This window comes from Phaethon lepturus, unplaced genomic scaffold (assembly GCF_000687285.1).
Source record: "Phaethon lepturus isolate BGI_N335 unplaced genomic scaffold, ASM68728v1 scaffold19941, whole genome shotgun sequence".
In the NCBI taxonomy this organism is placed as follows: domain Eukaryota; kingdom Metazoa; phylum Chordata; class Aves; order Phaethontiformes; family Phaethontidae; genus Phaethon; species Phaethon lepturus.
In genome coordinates, this window is record NW_010517238.1 from 8,081 (window position 1) to 29,384 (window position 21,304).

Genomic DNA, 21,304 nt, shown 5'->3' on the forward strand with positions numbered 1-21,304 from the left:
AAACAACAGGAGAGGGAGGAAGGGAAGCGTGTAGTCCCAGATTAGCTGACAGTGTCGCCGGGAATATGCCAGAGATGTGGCTTTTTTCCTTGTGATCCCTTTTAGCTGTGCTACTAAGCAAACTGCAAGCTGCAGCGACAGAGCTGGGGAGTCCCGCATTACGCTTCCTTGTTCCTGCATTACTGATTGACCAGATGTAACCTGGTTCAGGATCCCCACCACAAATCTTCCTTCACTGCAGCCATTGCCCAGTTGCCCGTAAGCCAAACACGCAGTCATTTACAGCTGTCAGAACCAGCGTCCGTGTTTCTCTCTGCGTCTGCTGAGGCCGCATAGGTGGCTTCCACGCTGTGCCATATTCCATAGGTAAAGTAGATGATAAAGCCTGTGGAAGGCAAGGGGAGAAGGCACCGTTAGCTCCATAAAGGAAACAGAAACCACTACTCACACCCACCGACACAGATTACACCAGGATAAATCCAGCCATCCTGACGACTAGCTTCTTGCGGGCAGCCACTGCCTTCCTTAGAAAAAAAAACTGACACAGGCACCAGTCTTTAAAAGACAATCTGTCCCAGCCCCAAACAGGGAGCTGATTAGAATAAACCTCTCATGCTCTTCAGTGAGTCCATTCTGCTTCAGAGCTTTCTCTCTCCATTTCTGTGCCTACTGCATCCATACCAGTAAAATACAACCACACTTGATGCTCATCTTTCTTACACACTTGTCATTTTTATTGTATCAAATTCCCTGGGCATTTCGGGCAATACAGCCTCCTTTGCATGGCTACTGGGAGCACCTTGGGACGGAGCTCAGCTCCTTCAGCTCCAGAATCACATGCCCTGCCACCAGGACCTGCAGTTCAAGGCCAGACAACAAGAAACATCGTATGGTTTCTTGTTGGCAACAAGACCTGTAAGATGGTTCATAGGTTGATGTTTTGTCCCAATGAACGCTTCAAGGCTTGAGAAAAAAACAAAACAAGGCTTGAGACACACTGCCTAAATGGCTTGAGTTAAGTCACCGACGTTGCCCCAGGATGATGAGAGTGCAGAACCCCTCACTGGAATACTACAGTAAATTTATGGTTAACAAAATGTAGTAACTTTGAACGTTGCATTTTTTACTCTCACAAACTCACCTATGAGCATCCAGACTGCAAACCGTATCCATGTGCCTAGGTCTAGCTGCATCATGAGGTAAACATTCACAAAAATACTCACAACAGGAAGGAGGGGCAAAAGAGGTACCTGAAAAAGAAAAACGGATACATTACCCCCACAGGGTAGATCAATGGGCAGGAAAGAACATCACATCCCTCGTAAACAGGAGGTGATGGCTGTTACCAACTCTTCAGCTGATAGATCTGAGAAAAGGCAAGGTTAGACCAAAATGCAGGACATCAGTCCACCATGGGAGAGGGATGTGAATGTTGTTGTTCACCCATGTTATGAATGGTTGTCCTTGTTTTGTGATCTGGAAGGAGGCAAGAGGCAAAGTTTAGCAGCAATACTAAATACTTGTGGGGGAAGGAGAGAAGAGGAAAACCAAGGACTCCATCATGACAGGATTCTACTGAAGATCAGGAGGGGAATGTCAGAGGCGGGACCTGAAGAACTTCATCCAGCAGGTACCAAGGTAATTAAGCAATACAGAGCAAATTAACCCAGAGCAGAAGAAAACCAGGAAATATTGTAAGAGACAAGCGCAGCTGTACCAAGAATGCCTTAGTGATCTGAGGTACAAAGAAGAATGAGACACTAAAGCCAAAATGCAAAAATCAGGATATAAAGAAATAGCACAGGCATGTAAAGACAAAATCAGAAAGGACAAATTATAACAACAGAAAGGTTTGTGAATATGGTGAAACCAGGAGGAAAGTGAACTTCACTCCTTAAGAAAAAGGAGATTTACAAAAAGAAACAGGCTGAAATGTTGTGGGCCTTTCTTGATTTAGGCTTCACAAAAAAAAATATTTATGGTGAACAGCTGTTCACATTATTAGAGAAAGGGGATGGGCACACAAATTAGAAACGGGAAGAAGAATATTTTTCTAAATTAGTCTTTGTCCAATCAGTAGGGACAAATGAAATTTCCCTAGGTGGGTGAGTTATGTACCCAAGAGATTGCAGAAGTGATCTCTGAACTACTAATAGGCATCTCTGAGAGCTCTTGGTAGACTGGTAAGGTCTCTAAAGACTGGAGAAGGAAGACAAATTACCTATTAAAAAGAAATACAGAAAAACAACTGGAGAACAAACCAGTCAGCCTTGGATTCCCAGAGAGACTTTGGAGAAAAATCACTAGACAGCCAGGTTGTAAATGTCTAAAAGGCAAGAAGGAGATGAGAAACAGCCATTACAGATTTAGCAGTGACAGGTCTAATTTTTTTTCCCTTGGACAGGGTAGCAGCTGAGGGGAAAAAAAAAAAGAAAGTAAAACACCCTGATTGTAAGGCAAAGAGATCTCCTCAGAAACAAGTTCAGAAAATACAGTCTAGATGACAATTCCTACGTTTTCTGCTCCTGAACATCTCTGTTTTCACTTCTGGGACCATAACCCCAAGATGAGCTGCAAACACTACTCTGGGCAACTCTGGTTCGATTAAATTATTAATAACAGAGAATTTACTGAAAAACTGTAATTGAAGAGCAATGAAAATGAGAGCAGTTTGGGGAATGGGATTAGAATTCGAAACTAATTTAGTAAATTGGGGAAATAGCCTGAAATCAAAAATGGTAAAACATGACTTGCAGGATTATACTGCAGAAAAAAATATCCCAGTGTTTGTTTAATATAGAAAGGATGGTGTGCTTGGACAGGGCAAGAAAATGACAGAGTTCTTCATACTTAAGGCTGTTAAAGAGGGAATGGTCACCCCTTAGTCTCCATGGGGACTAAGCAGGACATGGAAGTGCACCTTCTTAGAGCCTTTTAGTGAGTACTCCTTTGATCCTCACATACAAGCTTGCTTCTTGGGTTCTCTCTCCTTCTGTATCCATGATCTGACCACATCTCTGCACCAGGTTCTGCCCTCCCAGCCTCTCCCGGAACTCCAGCACCATTTACATTTCTTTCCAAGTCCTCTGTTGTCGCCTCTGATCTGACCATGTGGCTTCCCCTCCCGATTCCCTCCTCCAATCTCTCAGCTAACCCCCCTTCAGCCCCAATTTCTGTGTCAAATCTGCTTCTGCCCACAGGGCACTGCTGGGCAGCAGTCCTAGCGCAACACTTCTTCTGCCGTGCTGCACTTCGCAGCAAAGCAGCTACACTGACATTTGTAGATGCCAAGAGGAAATCGCACTTGGAGGCTGAGCTTGGCTCTGGTAGGACATCCCTTCATGCAGTGAGCACAGTCCATGAGAGGTTACAGCCACACTAGCTGGAGAGCTCAAACCATCAGCTCTGTTGGCAGCCCTGCATAGAAAAGTTCACATCGTGCCTACATTCTCTGCATATCCCTTCTGATACAGGCCAACATGCACATCCTCCTCCAACCACCTCCCAGACAGCTCTTTTCTAGCTACACCTCCCAGGACACTCACCTTAAAGGAGAGCTTGGTTTTGCTTTCAGGCTGTTTCCATATAACAAAGCTGACAAGGAGAACAAGGATGGCAGCAATAATCCATACAGCCTTTATAAGAATGCTTGGCTCAAGGGCAGTCAGGATACAGCTACCCACGATAAGGAAACCTGTGAACAGACACCAAAAGCCTGCTGATTCTTTTTTTAGGAACAGGAAAAAAAAAAACCAAAACCACAAGCACGCAAAGCAGAAACTGAAAGCTCAGCAAACAGAACGGCAACACATGAAAAAGCTAACTGTAAGAGATATGCCCTACCCCCTATGCACCTGCACAAACCCCATCTATGGATTTCTTTTTAAATCATAAATTTAATCTGTAGATCTTCAGTTATTTTTGCCATTACAAGAGCTCATCAGAATTACAGCCAGGAGTTGAGCTTTCCCACCATGGTGAGTACAGGGACCTACCAGCTGGCTCACTGCCCAGTGCTTACCAATGATGAAGGTTGAGACATTCACCACCGAGCCAGAGAATTTGGAAGGGTCTGAATTTGGGGGACACAGTATGGCTTTGAGGGAACACTTCTCCTCTTCCTCTGGCAGAAATCCAGCCTGCGACTCACTGGTGCTCACAGACTCATTGTTGTCAGTCTCCTCTGTTGTCCTAGCCATTTGGTATGCCAAATTAGGCTGTTCTGGCTGATACCTAGGAAATGGGAAATGAAACAAAGAGCATATTGGTTTGGCACAGGGTACTGTTCCTTCAAAAGCCAGACAGATAGTCGTGGCTGTGTCCCAGATCGTTATAGCACCACAATAGGCACATATAATGTCTACACCCTTCTGTTTCAGGTGGAAATTCGAGGAATAACATCATCATGACGTAAGCAAATATGGTCAGCTATTATCACCTACAGCTTGGTTGTAATGTCAGTGTTTTAAACTGGACAGTGCTCTCTTTCATAAGCCCTATCACCTTTGTCACCAAAACACCATCCGGTGATAGCAGTGAGGACTGAAAAAGGAAGCAGCGTGGGGACAGACAGACGGTCATAACCAGGCTGTCAGGTTATCTGTGGCAGTTCAGCTCTTGTGTTTTGGCAGGAGGTGGCTGAGCTAGGAACTCAGCAGATATCGCACCCTGGCAGCTGCTGATTGCACCCCAGGGTGACATTCCTGGTGCCCCATCCTTCTCCATCCCAGTCTCTTCTGCAGGCTTGTCTCCTGCCACATAGGGAAGGAAGGATTAAGTGAAGAATGGTAATTTTTTTGTTGTGTGTGTGAACAGTATCTCATTCAATGGGGTCCTGATGAACAACCATGTGGATCCATAAAGAAAAAACAGTCTTCTTCAGGTCTCTTTCACAGAAGGTTTGGCTCATGACTCTCAGCCACAAGCCTGACTAAAGGAAAGGGCCATTTTGAAAGACACATTAAAATTGCTCTGTGGGCATGTGTTCGCAACAAGGGCATGTGTGAAACTGCAAATTGAGAAATGCAGTGAAATCCTTGGGGCCGGCCACAGCAGGGTATTAGTGGTGGGAACTTACAGCTTTGGAAACGATCCAGCTGCTACTTCATTGGGCAGCCAGCAGGGCAGCCAAATCAGCTGCCCGGGCTGCTATGAGACAGGCAAATCCCTACAATGGGGAAAATGCCTCACGATAGGTACAGCAGCTTGCAGAAACAAATTAAGAAGTCATTTCCAGCTGTATGGGGAAGAGAGGCCTGGGAAATCAGAGGAAAAGTACGAAGAGCAAGGAAAATCAGCAAGAATTTTCAAAGGGGCAGAGTGGACAGCACAGGCACAAAGCAACGGTGTTATAGTACAGTGTTGGCCTTTAACCTGCTACAAGACAATTCTTAGTTCAATGCATTTGCAGCAAGTTTGTAAAAAGCCTCCCTCTGAATAAGTAATTGAACACATAAAGTTATTTTTCAGTAACATGCTCTTCAAAGCACAGTCCTCGTGGGTAGAGTGCTGTTGTCCATGAGGTGCCAAGCAATGGAGATAGTCAATTTTCAGCTTAGGTTAGGGAAGTTATGGGAGCTCAGCATTTCTAAAAGACATGTGCACTAAGGCACTGATCCTGCAAATGCATGCTCAGCTTTTTGGCTGCTGCTACACTTTATCTTGAATCCTCTTTCAAAAGTAAAGACAACCTGAAACTGTAACCCCAGTGAGAACAAGAGTGATGACAACGCAGGCATCCAGGACCACCCATCTCTCATCTATACCCTTTGGCATATAATCTCCCAGGGCATTCAGGGTTGACTGCAGCACGAGTGGCACGGACTAAGGGTTAACCAAGTTCAGAGGACCTCCTTGCAGATCCAGCTAGCACAATCCCCCATGAGCTTAAAGAAATAAGTTCTTCACATGCTTATAGCTGGAGATGTTCATGATTTTACTGGGCTTATGGAAACTATGAAGGCATCTGATAGCTGTGTGGATTTCTGTCTGTGCGGTACAAGAGAGGCTGTTTCTACATCCATACCTCAGTACCAAAACGCAGGCAGCCACCAAGGAGTAAGCCAGGAGGGTCCCGATGGACATGAGATCCACAAGGTCTTTCAAGTCGAAGAGGAAGGCCATAACAGCTGTAGGAGGAGAGGAAGGTGAGAGAGGGAAGAAAAATCAGTAACATGGCAGAACATGCACATCTCAGAAGCGTTAACGACAACACAGCACACATGTAACTGTTGCTCAGGACTTGGCAGGGGAACTCAAGCTGTCCTGAGGTGGGGAAAAGTAGGACGCGGTGCGTGAATAAGCCAAGCCTCACCGGCTGTCCTCACTAGCTGGAACCAGAGGAACCATTTACTACAGCAAACATCAGCCTGTTCTGTCTTATATGGGTATGTTAACACAACTACCAGCAATGAGCAGGGGTTTAAGCCATAGCCTTGTTGCCAGAGTCCCCCAGCACAGCCGCAGCACCCCTAAGGCCACAGTTATCTCCTGGAAGTAGCTAGAGGGCATGGAGGGTGGGCAGCACCTCACTCTGCTGTCTTGGCTCAACTGGGGCAAAACTAGGCTTATGCACACAATGGGACAAAGCATCAAGGAGCACATCTTGAGTTAGCATGCCTCGTCATGGGGGTTTCCAGAAAAAGGTATAGACGGCCATCCCTTAGGGATTACCCTGCTTACACACCCTCACCAGGCAACCCCTGGTTGTACAGGCCTTTGTGTAAAGGCCTTCAGAAGGTGAAGCAAGTAAGCAGAGGACAGGCGCCATAGTCAGACATTCAGGCGATGCCACCAGCTGTATGAGAGCACAGGGATCTCAGAGCTGAGCCTGGCCCAGCCTGCCCTCAAATACACCACCTGGAGCCCTACAACCAGCCCAACCTTCAAGCTCCGCTGGCAAGTGCAGCCCCTGCAGTTTCATGTCTGCTTTGGTCCTAGGCGCTACAGACCATCCTGAGGAGACCTGAAGGGACTGCAAAGTACGTTTTTTTTACTTTATCTGTCTCTTTTTTCCCCAGTTTGGGCCCAAGGCCACCTGAAGAGGAAGGTGTAAGAGAAGCAGCTGTGAGGAGGCTCTGCAGGTCCCAGAAGCAGTAGCTGAGCCCTTTCACAGGAGCTCAGAGCCCACAGCGGCAGTCCGGCAGCAACTCCCCACCAAACATGGCACATTCTTGTACCGACAGTTCATCCTGCATTTGCAGCAGAAGGTAAAGAGGAAGCAGAAAGGCTCTCCTCTTTGCTAGGCATCGCGAGGAAGGGGGTGGCTGCGAGAAGAGGGTAAGCTGCTTGTCCTTGCTGTCTGAGAGGTTTAATCGCCATACTCCTGGGGGGTGGGAGAGGGAAGGGGAGAACAGGTCAGCTGCCAGCTGTGACTAACAGATTAACAAATGCCTGAGCCACAGAGGCCATCTGCCTGTCTGCAGCTGCTCTGGTGTCTTCTGCCGAGCTGCTACCCACAAGCGGTGCGGGGTCTTCAGCCAAGACAGGCCAACAGCCACAACGATGCCGGGGCATCACTGGCTGCCACCTTGCAGGGGGTTAATTATTTTTAAGGCCAGCAGAGCACCCAGGGAGCAGATGAAGGCAATTTTTGGCATAAGACAGGATGTCAGCAATGAGCTCTGAGAAAGAGTGACAGGCACACAGCGAGCTATTCATGCTCACCCAGCCCCTCCAGGGCATGCCCTGGAAGGGAAGTCATGCTGTGCAATACATCCGATTAATAAGTGGGCTAGAGTCAGGCAGACTTAATCTGCCCCTAGGATGAGCTTATGTCTCCTTTCCACGCATTTGTGTAAGTCTTTGGATCTTACCTGCAACGGCCCCTGATGTCACTGTTGCAATTATTGGAGTTTTTCTCTTCTCGTTGACTTTAGCCAAAAATTTAAAGAGAAGTCCATCTTCTGCCATTGCATAAATTATTCGAGGCATTGGAAACATGGAGCCAAGGAGACTAAGGACAGAGAAGGGGAAAATAATCTACTTATATCACCTCCTGCTGAGCACAGGCACACAAATGAAAGCAAGTTTATGGCAGTACAAACACAGAACAGGTGGCCTTCATTCACTTCAGCTTCTGTGTCTGCTGCTAAGACGGGAGCTTCTGAAGTGATACTGGTCATGTGCATCTCTGAAAGTCCATCACAGGGTGAACTCCTGGTCCTTTTGAAGTCAATAGTCCTGAATTTCATCCCTGGTCTCTGCTCCTTTGACCCAGGGGAACACAGTGAAGGTAAAGCCCTGGCATGCACCATTTTTTAAAGTAGCTGGAGATACATGTTTACCTTGAGAGATACACAAAGGAAGAGCAGTGTCTCACCTCGTAGAAAGCGCGCACAAGGAACCAACAGCCACTGCGTAATTGGCTCCATCCCAACCCACATATTTAAAGGCATTGGGTAAAGGGCTATTGGTATCCAGCTGGTAGTAAGGCATCATGAGCGTCAGGGCAGCTGACACGCCAAAATAAGCCACGAAGCAGATGAGCAGAGATGCCACGATGCCAATAGGAATGGCCTTCTGAGGGTTTTTTACCTCCTCGCCTATAAGAAAGAAATTGAAATATCAGCTAAATGATGAGCAAGAACTTTATCCCAACCTAGGGCATGCTGGCTGGGGCTTTCAAAGGCTTCGTGGGCAGTGAGGAGCTGTTTGATCATGACGCTGCTGATGGCCTGCTCCATCCACTTGGCATACCACAGCCTGTTTGCTTCCACTTCTGCTGCTCCTGTCACTCCTGACAAACATTTGTGGAGGCCTTGTAAACTCAGGCACAGAAACAATCTGGATTAAAAATAGACCTTTCCCCAAAAAGGATTATTTTACCTCCAATTACTCCTGCTATCCAACTGATGGTGCAGCCCCAACAAGAGTTCAATGATCACAAATGATGGGACAAGCAATTATTGTGCAGTTGTGGGTCAAACCTTTGGGTGACCATTTCAGTTAGCATCTCCACTGGCACTGCTACACAGTGAACACAGCACCATAGCTGCCCAATTCCAGGGAAAAGCAGACTTTGCACAGCACGCGTAAATCATACAGATCTTTGAAAATTCCTCTTAAAAAAAGGACTCTCTCTAGTTTTTATGGAAAATGTTCTACAATCAAGTTGGGACAAATGTGTAAAATAAAAAAATACTCAAAATTCAGGCACTGAAGCAGCTTTGAGCCTTCCCTGTCCTCCAGAGCTGCTCTTCTCTGAAAGCAACAGCTCCTGAGGTTTGGCATGTCAGAAGGATGAACCGATAAGCAGAGACTCATGTACCTATAAGTCAAAGGTTTACGTGTTTCTCCTCCAAAGAGAGGCCCTACAGCTGGCTGGCATAATGGAGCCAGCACTTATCAAACTCCTTGTAACAAGTGGCAGTACTGCTTTATCTGTCTTTGTGATGATCTCCTCCTCCCTCTGCTCCAGCTCTGAAGCAACTCAGTTCTTGCCAAATGTGAAATTAAGGATAATCCTTCTTCTCTGCAGGGAACTGAGATCCTTCTTAGCCCAGAGAAATATGAAAATGCTGATAGTTTCTCTCCCAGGAGATGTCTGAATCTTTGGAGATAAAAACTCTCCCTTATTTTGAGGCACAGTTTTAGGCTGCAGATGACTCCCCAGAGACTCCATCTTTCTCTGGCTCTTTAAATACTCCAAGCCAGTGGAGCACCTTCAGCTGAAGGCACTGAAGAACCCTAATCCAGAATAACCTGTTGATCAAAGCATCGTCTGGAGTTAGAGGTTCAAACTTCACCAGTCATACAAAGCATCTGAACCCGGGCCTTTCCTGTTTGCCTAATTAGTAAAGCTGGCTGTGTTTTCTGTGGAGTCTGACCTGGTTAGTGTCATCAGTGACCAACTATGGCACTGGGTCCTGCAGGTAAAGAAGGGAGAAAGCTCATTTAGTGGGTTATAGGGTCTAGGTGCCTGCCACAGCAGCTAGAATTCAACACTCAAGCACCCAGGGACTTGGACATACTCAGCACTTTGAGTATTAGAAGCAGCTGAGCCAAAAGTATATTTTGGGCTGAAGGATCAGTGGGATGATGAATGCAGTACCCCAAATTAGTCTGTGCTGTGCAACATTACTGAAAGCCAATCTACCAGCAACCAGGTTCATAAGCGGAATGAAGACATCTTCCCTCTTACCTGTAGTAGCAATACAGTCAAATCCCACAAAAGCGTAAAAACACGTGGCTGCCCCTGAGAGGACTCCTTTCCATCCATAAGGCATAAACCCTCCAACACCATAGAGCTTTTCTTCCTGTGTTTGACTAAAAGGCATGGCATTGGGTTAGAAGTCATCCTGCCTAGGCAGAAGTAACTAAACCATTCATACAGCTAATAACAAAATCCAAAGCTGGAGTTCAAAGGAACATGCTCTCCCTTTCACACACTAGCATACAAATACCAGGCAAAAATTCTAAGCCCTGCTGAGCTTTGGACTGGCCTGCAACAGCCTGGGGAATGCTCAGAATAAAAATGGATCATGGTTTGTTTCCACCACCTGTTTTTTGGGCAGATAAAAATGTCTTGGCTAAGACAGGGAGAAAATAACATGAATAATAAAATTCCCCTCCTAATATTAGTGCATGTGTGTAGATACGCATATTCATTTACACACAAGCTTTTGAAAAAGCACAACATGCAATTCTGAAAACTGAAGGTTGAGAAAAATGTAAGCCATGCACTTTTCACCTAAGAAGGACTAAGATAAAGTGTAGGTGAGCAGACATCAGAGCGCAATGCAGGGTGCCATGACCAAAACCCACACAATCTTCCGTTCTCCACTTCAAAATTCCCTGTGCTGAGCTTGTACCTAAACTGTGCTTGCGACCCTGGGGGAGGAGAGGAGCCTGCATCCCTGATGCACCAAATGCTTTGCTGAGCCTCATCCAAAGTTCATTAAAGTCAACATACACCTACTGATCCCAGTGCACTCTGGATCAGGACCCCAGATCCAAGTGCCTGTGTTGAGTCATGTATAACATACCCTTCAGTTCAAGTGACCTAGGTCACTTTTTCAGGGAAAAGCCTTTGTAAAGATGAATTAAGGCAACTAAATTGAATTAAAATCCCAAATCTGCAAGTCTTATTAGCATCTCAACTCTCTCATAGAAGCTGTGTTGAGACTTAGATGAAAACTGGCCTGTTATTTGCAGAAATAGCACAACCCAAATGTGAATTACTCTGGAAATAATGATATAGTAAAGTAAACCCCAGACAGATTTTACAAAAATAGTCAGTGCTACAGGTCAAAGAGCTACAGTTACACTTTCAAGCAATTGCACTAATTGCTCCTTGCATGGGAATAGCAGTAGGGAAGGAGGGGGGACTTTTCCTATAGGAAGCAATTTGTTCACAGCAGGCTGAATTTTGCGAAGAGGCTCAATAAGCGGCTTGTACACAAGCTAAACTTGACCCATGCAACATTTATGAATCTCTGCAGTTTCTGCCAAACTGTGCTTCCTTGCAGGCCAGCATAAAGAGTTTAGACAGTAGGCCAGGACTGACTTGATGTACATGGAGATATTTAAAGGCCCGCATTCTGTGTTGTACAGTCTCAAGCAAAAATGAACAGCCTTGTATCACTGGCAACCCTTGTAAGCGCCTTAATTTTGATCTTGTATAGGAAGACGGGATTTTGGCCAAGTAGCAAAATGTCATTAAAAACGGATTCATGATATGCTTGCTGCAAGGCATTAAAATAATCTGCAACTTGCCTTCATTTTACTGAGTGTTTGGGACAAGGTCTCCAAAAGGTACAACAGTGCCGCAAGGATACTGTCCACATGTCCAAAGAAACTACAGAGCTATATTTGGTCACAGCTTCAAACAGGCACCAGAGCCAGCCTGGTATAGTAGGTTGCCTAAAAGCTATTTTCTCTCAAATTTGGATGCCATATTGGTCATGAGGCTGGAAATGGTCAGTTCTGCAGCATGGCCGAAGTTGACACAACCTACCTGCTATCAGTTTCAGCCCACCAGCACAGCCTGCTTTCAGCAAATGCCCACCGAAACCAGCTTTTTTTTTTTCCCCCCAAGGTGTTGGGCAAAAGAGAGAGCCATCCCATTCACTGGTTTTCTAAATCACTGCACAACCCCCTCTATAAATTTACCATTGAAAATACATCAATCTTAGAGCTGAGAATAAAAGATCGAACCTACTTGTCTCCGTAAATGCTGTGACTAGTGTTGTAAATGTCCTGTTCAGTCAGCTGCCAGTTTTTAACAGATCCTTTCACAAAGCCGGAGACCATAACGAAGCCGAGGACGAGGATGTTGATGCAGGTGAACACTTTGTTCACCAGGGCAGATTCCTTCACGCCAAAGATTAAAAGCCCTGGGATAAAAATGGCAAATAGGCAGTCAGGTATTTCGCCACCAGCAGCAGGCGCTGGGGGCTTGTAGAGGTAGCCCAGCTCTGTTCACGCTGTGCTCTGCCCAACTTACCACACCTCATGTCTCCACAAAGCCAAGTAGCTCAGGTAGGTCAGGATAGATTCAGTCAGAAGGAGGACGAGGACTCCAGCCCAGACATTACTACTGAGGGACGTGACACAGCTTCCCACCCAGCATGACCATTTGGCACGTGCCCCTGGTAAAGTGCTTTGCTGAGACAGCTAAGCTGCCTCCACTGCTTGCAACTCTAGCTCTGGTCACCTTGTGGCAGTGCACTGTGCCACCTAGACACAGCCTCAAACTCCACCCAGAGAAAGCACCCCAGGTAGTTTTTAATGAATGAACATTGTCTTTGAGGTCTTGGCCACATGCAGAAGTTATGAACAACATTCAACTTTCCTTAGAAGAAGGGGAAAATATGAGCAGGGACTGAATCCAAGAGGACAGCTACTTCTAGTGCTGAACATATAGAAGGAGGTGGCATCTTGGGAATCCCGCTCCCATTTAAATCAGTGGGAGCTTCACCACTGAGTTCAGCAAGAGCAGGATTTCAGCCTGTGGTCTTAAGATCATCTACCTGAAGAAGAACACGTCTGCAGGCTTTAGCAACCAGCATCTCGCTGGGGCATAGCTCGGCTTCTCAGAACGACAAGCTCTGGTAACTTGTGTTTGCTCTTCAGGTGGCTGATTTTCAAGAACCCAAACCTCTAACCCAGATCTAAGGAGGCGACTGAGGGAGAAGATAAAAAACTTCACATGAGCCTGAGGGAGAAGAGAAGCACAACAGGGTGTCCTTACTGCTACTCCAAGGCACTTCAAGGAGAGGGAAGCACCCTGTACACTCACCTTTCCTTCTTTTAAAATAAGAAATAAGCTGACACAGCCACATAGGCAAGTGTTTGATAAAACTGACTAGCTGCCCAGGAAAACTTGTAAGGTACCTTGTAGAAATCAAACTCCAAGACGGTGCAAGCAGAAATAAACTTGTAGTGCTTACATTCGGGACTAAAGCTGCTCATGCATCAGTTTTTTGTAGAAAAATGGTTTGCATTTTTATTAAAATCCAGGGAATTTGCTCCATGCAGGGGAACAAAGCCATTGGTAATCTTTATAATTTTACGTCTTGGTAGTGCTAAAATGATGAGTCCTAAATTTTGCAAATTGTATCTGAGGTGAAAGAGCAGATTGTAATTTGAAACTAGAGCAATTCCTATTATATACAAATGAACAAATGAAGGAAAACCTTCTCTCCCATTCAGATGTCGTCCTGAAAACAGAGAGCTGCTATTGACTTCAGCAGTCCTCGATATAGTCCTAGATCCAAATGCAAACCAAGATGCCAAAGCATCCCTTGCTTACGAAGCCTGTTCCCATAAGCACAGCTCACACTGAGACCAGCATCCTGATCAGAGTGGGAAATGTCTGGATAACCTTGTTGGGGTGACGTTGCAGCTTCTGCGTTCTGGGAACCACAGAGGGGTACATGAGAAGTGTAATTTTTTTAATTTGCCTAAGTTTGGCAATGCTTTGCAAGATCCAGCTGGAGCAGAAGTAGAAGTTCAGAAGGATTTTAATTCTACAGTTTTCAAAACTTTTCCAAATTCTGATCAACGCCTTGGCAGTTTTTGAAAAAAAGAGGACCTGACTATTTATCAGACATTTATTTCTCTGGAGTCTTGCATTCACTGCTGCAAACTGAAACCCATATATATTTAAAAAAAAAAACAAACCAAAATGTACTACTGCACATGAGGTTCTTACCGAGTCTCGTATTTTCTTCCTCACTTTCCTGGCTCAAGGCATTGAAAACTGGCAGATTATCAAAGGGGGAATAAGGCTGATAGAGCAATAGAATGAAATTTTTGTGTAATAGGATTTGGGGAGGGAAGGATTGAACTTCCATACCTGATTTAGGATAACAAGTCATCTTTTCTTTTCTTCCTTATATAAAATTTGATTGAAGGTTTTAAAAGTGGCTCAAAAAATATCGAGAATGCTCCCCTCTTGTAAAGAACCTTGTAAACAGGCTATGCCCTGTGCTAACTCCACAGCAGCTATATAGGTCAATCCAACACTTGTAGCAAAGAAAGAATCTTTAATATGTCACCCAAAATAAATCAGGAATTTGTGCCTATTCTAAAAGCCAACAATGAAATTACAAAAGAAGGAGGTCCAAGATTCACAAACCCCTCCAAGATTTTACCTGTTAGGATGATGATTATCACCACAGCGAAGATGTCTGGGTATTTTGCTAACACTCCAGGAGCATCCATGGTCATGTATTTTTTACAAAATTCTTCAATATGCTGGCCTATGATTTCATCAAACGTTGCACTCCAGGCTCTGGCCACGCTTGAGGTTCCTGCCAGAGGACAGAAAGGATGCAGATCATCCCTCATGGCTGGTGTACGTTCCAAACGGGGCACCTTGCATGGCTTTTCACCATGAAGGGCCTCAAAGCAACCTTGCACCTGTCTCCCGGGTGCTGGGAGCAGCCATTCCACTGCAGATCCAGCCTGCAGCCTGTATTCATGCCTGGCATCTGCTTTGATGGTAACACACACAGGTGGTGGGTCTCAGACTTCTACTCAGCTGACAAGATAAAAAAGTCCTTACAGTGGTTTGGCTTCCTAGTAAATCTTGACTTTGCCTTAAGATACAGTCTAGACTGACTTTATCATGAGCACAAGTCTTATGAGGAGCGGCTGAGGGAACTGGGGTTGTTTAGTCTGGAGAAGAGGAGGCTGAGAGGAGACCTTATCGCTCTATACAACTACCTGAAAGGGGGTTGTGGCGACGAGGGTGTTGGCCTCTTCCCCCAAGTAACTAGCGATAGGACAAGAGGAAATGGCTTCAAGTTGCGCCAGGGGAGGTTTAGATTGGATATTAGGAAAAATTTCTTCACTGAGAGGGTGGTCAGGCATTGGAACAGGCTGCCCAGGGAGGTGGTGGAGTCGCCATCTCTGGAAGTGTTCAAGAAACGTGTGGATGTGGCGCTTCAGGACATGGTCTAGGGGACATGGTGGCGCTGGATTAATGGTTGGACTTGATGATCTTGAAGGTCCTTTCCAACCTAGTGTTTCTGTGATTCTGTGATTTCTGTGATTCTGTATCCTTATGCCCCCAGCAGCCTGAACGTCCCCCAAACTTGGTAATTTCTACTAGAAAGGTCTGAGCCTCTTCTCATACCAGCAGAAACCCCTGGCAGCCCCAGCTGGGTGACTGCAGCCCAGGCAGAGGGACCTTACAGAAGCTAGCCAGCCTCCGGCAGCGTGATGCGGGAGCACGAGAGCCTGGACCACAACATCCATCCAGCTCTGTAAGCTCTGCACTCCAGCAACATGCAGGTCTGCTCCAACCTCTGGTGCTAGAGCATCTGAGCAGGATGAAGATTCAGATATAATTTACAGGTAATCTGAGCGTAAGTCAGCCTACTGCAGGATGCTGGTGATGATCCCAGCAAGCGGCACAACGCCTGCCTGCAGCCAGTGCTTAGACTTCCCCCTCCGAAGCCGCTGTTTGCTGCGCTTCCCAAGAGCACCGAACCATGCACAGCTTGCCGGCCTGAGGACCAAACCTGGGGTCTCACAATGACCAAGTCCAGGACATTGTCTGGGCCAGAAGAGTCATTTCAGAGAACTGAAATAGTAACAACAAAGAGCTACCACGAGACAGTGACAGTATTGTGTAAAATAAGTAGGTTTGGGTAATAGCCAACTTCTCCCTCTCTTACATTGAAGTGGCTATCATTATACTCCCAACGTCTTATACAGTGCACTATATATAGCAGCATCTAATTGCATGATATAATTACTACTGTACATAATTACCTAGTTAAAAAAGAGGTTGGTTTGGTTTTGGTTTGCAGAGCAATTCCTCAGAGGACGCCGTCAGGGCCGCCTTCTACCTAGAACAGTTTGTCCTGACGCGCTCACCTGCGGGTGGTTGTTCAGGTCCCAACTCTGGCACCTGCAATCCTGTCAACCAAGGTCTGTCCTCACCCACAGCCAAAGCCTCTGCAGCAGCGGTGGGCAGCACCTGCAGCAAAGCTGGAAACACCACCCCAACCCAGCTTCGCTGCAGTATTAAAATAAGCTGCAGAACAGACCTGTTTGGAGACTCTTCTGTTCACTGAGACAGCAAAGTGCACAGTGTGAATGTTTTTAAAGGGGTGGGACATCAGTGCCATCAGTTTAATCCTGAAAAACTCCAGACGTTATTGTGTATAACTTTGGCACCATTCAAAGGAAGAGACTATTTCTTTAGTGCTTTTTTTTTGTCCTGGCTCCAATATTTCATGTTCTAGAACAGGAACAACCAGCTCCTGCACGTTTATATTAGATGCCAGTTATATTGATGCAAGATTGTTATATTAGATGCCAGTTGCTTGGATGCCAGTTCCACATAACTATCAGCCATTTATCCCAAACGCTCAGTAACCAACAGCCTTGAGGGAGTGGTGGGAATCTGACATTCTTCTAACATTGCGGACACCTGGACAATACCTCACTGTTGCTAGAGAGCACGGTGCAAAGACATTTGGCTTGTATCCAGGAAGGTTTACTAGTTCTGGGTCAGCATAACCTCAACAGATCGAGCTGGCTCCTGCCTGCAGCACATGGCTCCCAGGAGAGCTGCTGAGCCCAGGTGCAGGGCTCACTGCAGGAACAGGCACAGGCCAGGAGGTCACCACGTGCCCCAAGAAACCCCAGCAGCAGCTACTGGCCAGAGATGCTGTTACTCATCATATTACCAGCTCCCACCAGCTTCCAGTTCCTGAAATGCTTCCCACAATCCAGCATGGTTCCCCAAACCCACATCATCCCAGAAGAAAATCCACACCAGATCCTGGCCCTGGACACCTTCTTCCTTCTGTCTAGACTACAACCAATCAGTTGCACACCCACTTTTTGCTCATCACCCACCTCCAAGACCCCACACTAGTCTTCCCACAAGCAAAGTCACTTCAATTAATTACAAGCTACTGGCCATCCATTCCGGGACCCCAGGATTTCTTTTTCCACCCCCACAATACTTTCTGAACAGACGTCTGAGAACCTCAGCAGTAAAACACCAAGTTGGCCGAGCCCCTACAGATGCAAGCTCCCACCACCCCACCTGGTTTCGGTGGCACTACTTGGCATTTTCTGCAGCACAACAGAGAAAATAATTGGCTTTCTGCCCCTCTCGACCCCCAGCTCTGAACTGCAGCATGTGCCTGCCAACATATCTTTCTTCTCCACACCCCGAAGCTGCTGGGAGTTGTCCTTACTCATAAGAGGGGAAATTAACACGGGGAAAAAGGCTGGGTAAGATAAAGAAGAGAAACCTGCTATAGCTCACATCCTCTCCCAGCTGTTTTTCCTGCTTAGCCACCCTTCCTTCCAAATTATGAGGAAGCTAGTTGCAAACATGCATTTTTGTCACAGGACTGAATTAAAAGTAAAAGTTGTGTTTCAACACATTCATGGATAATAACTACTTATTTTTTATTGAATTTTCTGCCTTGTGATAATACAATGAGCAGCCAACTCTGAAATAAAAACTGAGGCAGTGGCCCAAAAGCCATTACGAGAGGACAAAAAAAATTCTGAGAAATACCAGCCTCAGCCCAGATCCTGGGAATGTAATGTTCAGTATGTAAATCTTTTCATTGTGCATTTGCAAAATCAGGTTTTGGAACAGCACCCACAGCTATGTCAGTCATTTTGGTGGTCCAGTATCATGGTGGGAAGGGCCAATTACTAACTAGATGAGGAGCATGGAGGAAACTATCATTACCTTTCTGGAAGAGAAGATAAATCACCATGAAGTCTGTTCAATTTTTCAATGTGTAGCCTAAGCAGAGTTCATTTTAGAAGTCTAGAGGAAGTTATATGCTCACTTTTTTTAAAAACTATTTTTATCCCATCCTTGCAGTGAACCTGATTCATAAAAGAACCCCAGGACTCAGATTTCCTAAGGAGATGCGTTTAATTGACTCTCATTTTCATCCTCTCATTTCTTATTACAAAAAAAAAAAAAAAAAAAAAAAAGAGGAGGAAAAGGTTTCAGGTAGCACACAGCGCAGAGCCAGCACCATCTCAGACAAGCAACTGCTATGTCACTGCATCGCTCTTGATATGATCTTACCCTCCCCAGTACCATGGGAACTAATCTCCAAGGTAACAATTACACATCCCATGAAATGCATTTAAAAAAACCTTCCCTTTAATAATTTAGCATAACATCAGGTTTAATTTTAACTAGTAAGTCTTCACTCTCAACTGGCAAGTTGGTCGCAGCCTTAATTACTGGCATCATGACAAGCAGCGTGCCCAGAACGTGCTCAAAAAGACACAAATCCTTAATTAGGAAAATGTGGCTTAGCTTTAATGCATCAGCCGCGTTGTACTACACTGCATGCTCTGCGCTTAATGCAAGGCCTCTCCTAGTGGGAGTCAAGGGCTTAGAAGGGATTTGGTTTGGACATTTCAGAGACTGTGAACCTGCAGATCACCCTAAGCTTAATCCTGCAGCCATTCACAAGACAAAAGTCTGAGCTCCAGATACTTTAGATAGGTTTTCCAAGGGACCAGGAATTAATCCGTGATCAGCCGGGAGTACAGATGCTGCTGTGTAAGAGCATCCTTCTGTCAGCAACTTCCTTCTCAGCAGAAGGCACGCACTTTTGCTCCCTGGCAGGAGCAGCAGCCAGGGGATGCCAAAGGGATGCCATGGAGATTCTGAGGAAGCCACAGCAGCAATGATCCAGCTTCAGGACAAACCCTCAGCCCACCGCTCACCTCACCGACTGACGGGAGCTACCAACAACACACCTTGCAGACAAGTCCTGAAATCCTCGGTGAGTGCAGGAGAGCAGCGTCTATTCTGTAACACTAATGCAGGCACCCAAACAAGGCCCATCTTTCAAACTAGGCTGCCATCCTGGACTAAAGCTAGGGTCTCGCAGCTCACCCACCATACTTACCGATAACATAGGAGAGGATTAAATTCCACCCTGTGATGAAGGCCCACAGCTCGCCCACGGTCACGTAGCTGTAGAGATAAGCTGATCCCGTCTTAGGAACTCGAGCACCGAATTCTCCATAGCAGAGTCCGGCCAGCACTGAAGCCAAGGCGGCGATCAAGAAGGAGATAACAATGGCAGGTCCTGCGTTTTCCCGTGCCACGGCTCCAGCCAGGACGTAGACACCTGCACCCAAAGTGCTGCCTACACCCAGAGCCACTAAGTCAAATGTGTTGAGGCATCGCGACAGCCGACTGTCTTCTCGAGTGCAGTCCACATTTTTCCGGCGAAGAAGCTGGTTTCCAAAATTGATAATTTTCTGACACTCCATCTTTGTGTTTGGGCCTGTAAGAAAGATGCTGCCATCATTACCTGGACCAGGATACCCCCAAAACAGCATCACTGCACAGGTACAATGCTACAGCCCTCTTACATTTCAACAAATGAATCTCACCACTTTCCACCTTTTTACATGACAAAATGTCCCCTTCAGCACTTCACCTAGACTTAGCACAGGGAATTAAAACAGACAAAACCAAAGCATATCCTACGTCCCGCTCCCCATCACGCTGCAAAGCCTGCCCGATCCCAGGAGAAACGCAGTACTCCACCCCAGCTCCCACCCTGCTCCATAACCACCCACTCCACAGACAAATGGTCAAGCCAAAAACACAAAGCCTGTCTTTCAGATTTCAGAGAGGTTTTCCTGGGATGGGAATTAAAAAAAAAAAAAGACAGATATATAGAGAGAGACATACTTATATACATTTTTTTTAAGTCTCGGGGTGAACTAAGAAGTGAGCATTACATCCCAGAATAAGGCACCACGCGTGCTACTCTCCCTAGCACACATGGCCACGTGCCGCAGTCAGTGACACCATTTGCAGGCAAACAGACCCGCTGGGTCATTTCTCCTCTCTAAGCTCCAGCTCCAGCCACAGGCAGCAGCACAGGCTACTGTTGCCTACAACTGTGCATGCTGAAACAGTTATAATTTAGGAAAAAGGACACGCAGAATTGATTTTTTTTTTAACTTGCTCGTGCTGAGGCAAAAGCTCAAGCTATTTTGCACTTGCAAGCACTGAAGTGAGAGCACAGTGGGGCTCCCCAAACTCCCATGTCCCACCCAGGACAGCAGCACTGCAGGACAGGGGTATTTAATGAACCCATGGAGCAGGGTTTCCAGCCATGGTCCCATTTCAGCAACTGCACTATTCCTGTGTATGGACCTGCTGGCATGGTCAAACAGCAGCGTGCGGTGGCTTCAGCATGTAAGCAGCTCAGGTGCAGCTCCCCTGCTTGGGACTTTATGATGGGATTAGCAGCAGGGTAAAGCAAATCCCTCTCTATGGAGAGATCCTTTAGGAAATCCTTCTGCAGTTTCTCTTCCCATGAAAGAGACATATCTTGCAGTGCTACACCATGGGAAGATTTTGCTATGCAATTCATCAGGCCAACAAGTTCGACCATCTGCATAGGTGTCCACCTAACACAGACAGGAACAGCACTCATTAAAAGCTACAGTTGGTCAAACCAGCTTGGCCAGCAGTGGGGTCAGCTCCTTGAGGACATCCATGGAACCATTAGAGAGTCTATCTCTTCAAGATTTATGTCCTTGGACACAGCCCAGGTATGGAAGTTTTGTCTTACTCTTTCTGAAGAAAATTAAGTATGTTGCTTCACAATTGTCCTCACCTTTAGAAGGCGGCTAGAGAGCTCTCCTCAGCACTACCTGAATCCACAAGCACAGCATTTGCAAGAATTCCTTGCTTTTTACACTGCCAAGTCTAGCCCCAGTTGTCACAGGCAACCATGGCATAACATCAGGCCTTCCCTTAAAAATTTCTAAGTAAGTGCCTTATCTCCACTGTTGGAAAGCTCCACCAATACTCCTCTACTCT

The 21,304-nt window shown here is 46.1% G+C and overlaps 1 protein-coding gene across 1 annotated transcript; it reads right to left on the reverse strand.

Annotated features, from left to right (window-relative positions):
• Positions 1-17: 17 nt before the first annotated feature.
• Positions 18-19,752, reverse strand: SLC7A1 (solute carrier family 7 (cationic amino acid transporter, y+ system), member 1). Its single transcript, XM_010296337.1, has 11 exons — positions 19,365-19,752; positions 14,598-14,756; positions 12,161-12,335; positions 10,142-10,266; positions 8,321-8,543; positions 7,815-7,954; positions 6,026-6,128; positions 4,022-4,233; positions 3,546-3,694; positions 1,142-1,250; positions 18-385 (listed from the first exon to the last, which is right to left on the reverse strand). The coding sequence occupies exons 1-11, from the start codon at positions 19,732-19,734 to the stop codon at positions 276-278; spliced, it is 1,875 nt and encodes a 624-aa protein (XP_010294639.1). The 5' UTR covers positions 19,735-19,752; the 3' UTR covers positions 18-275.
• Between the last annotated feature and the right edge of the window lie 1,552 nt (positions 19,753-21,304).

What these genes read in the sequence shown, in the direction of transcription:
- SLC7A1 (XM_010296337.1), bottom strand. Translation starts at nt 19,734, where the DNA reads ATGGAGTGTCAGAAAATTATCAATTTTGGAAACCAGCTTCTTCGCCGG. An exon ending in TTGTGCGCGCTTTCTACGAG is followed by an intron (nt 7,955 to 8,320) that starts GTGAGACACTGC and finishes CTCTGTCCTTAG; the next exon opens with TCTCCTTGGCTCCATGTTTC. An exon ending in GACATCAGGGGCCGTTGCAG is followed by an intron (nt 6,129 to 7,814) that starts GTAAGATCCAAA and finishes CTCCTCCTACAG; the next exon opens with CTGTTATGGCCTTCCTCTTC.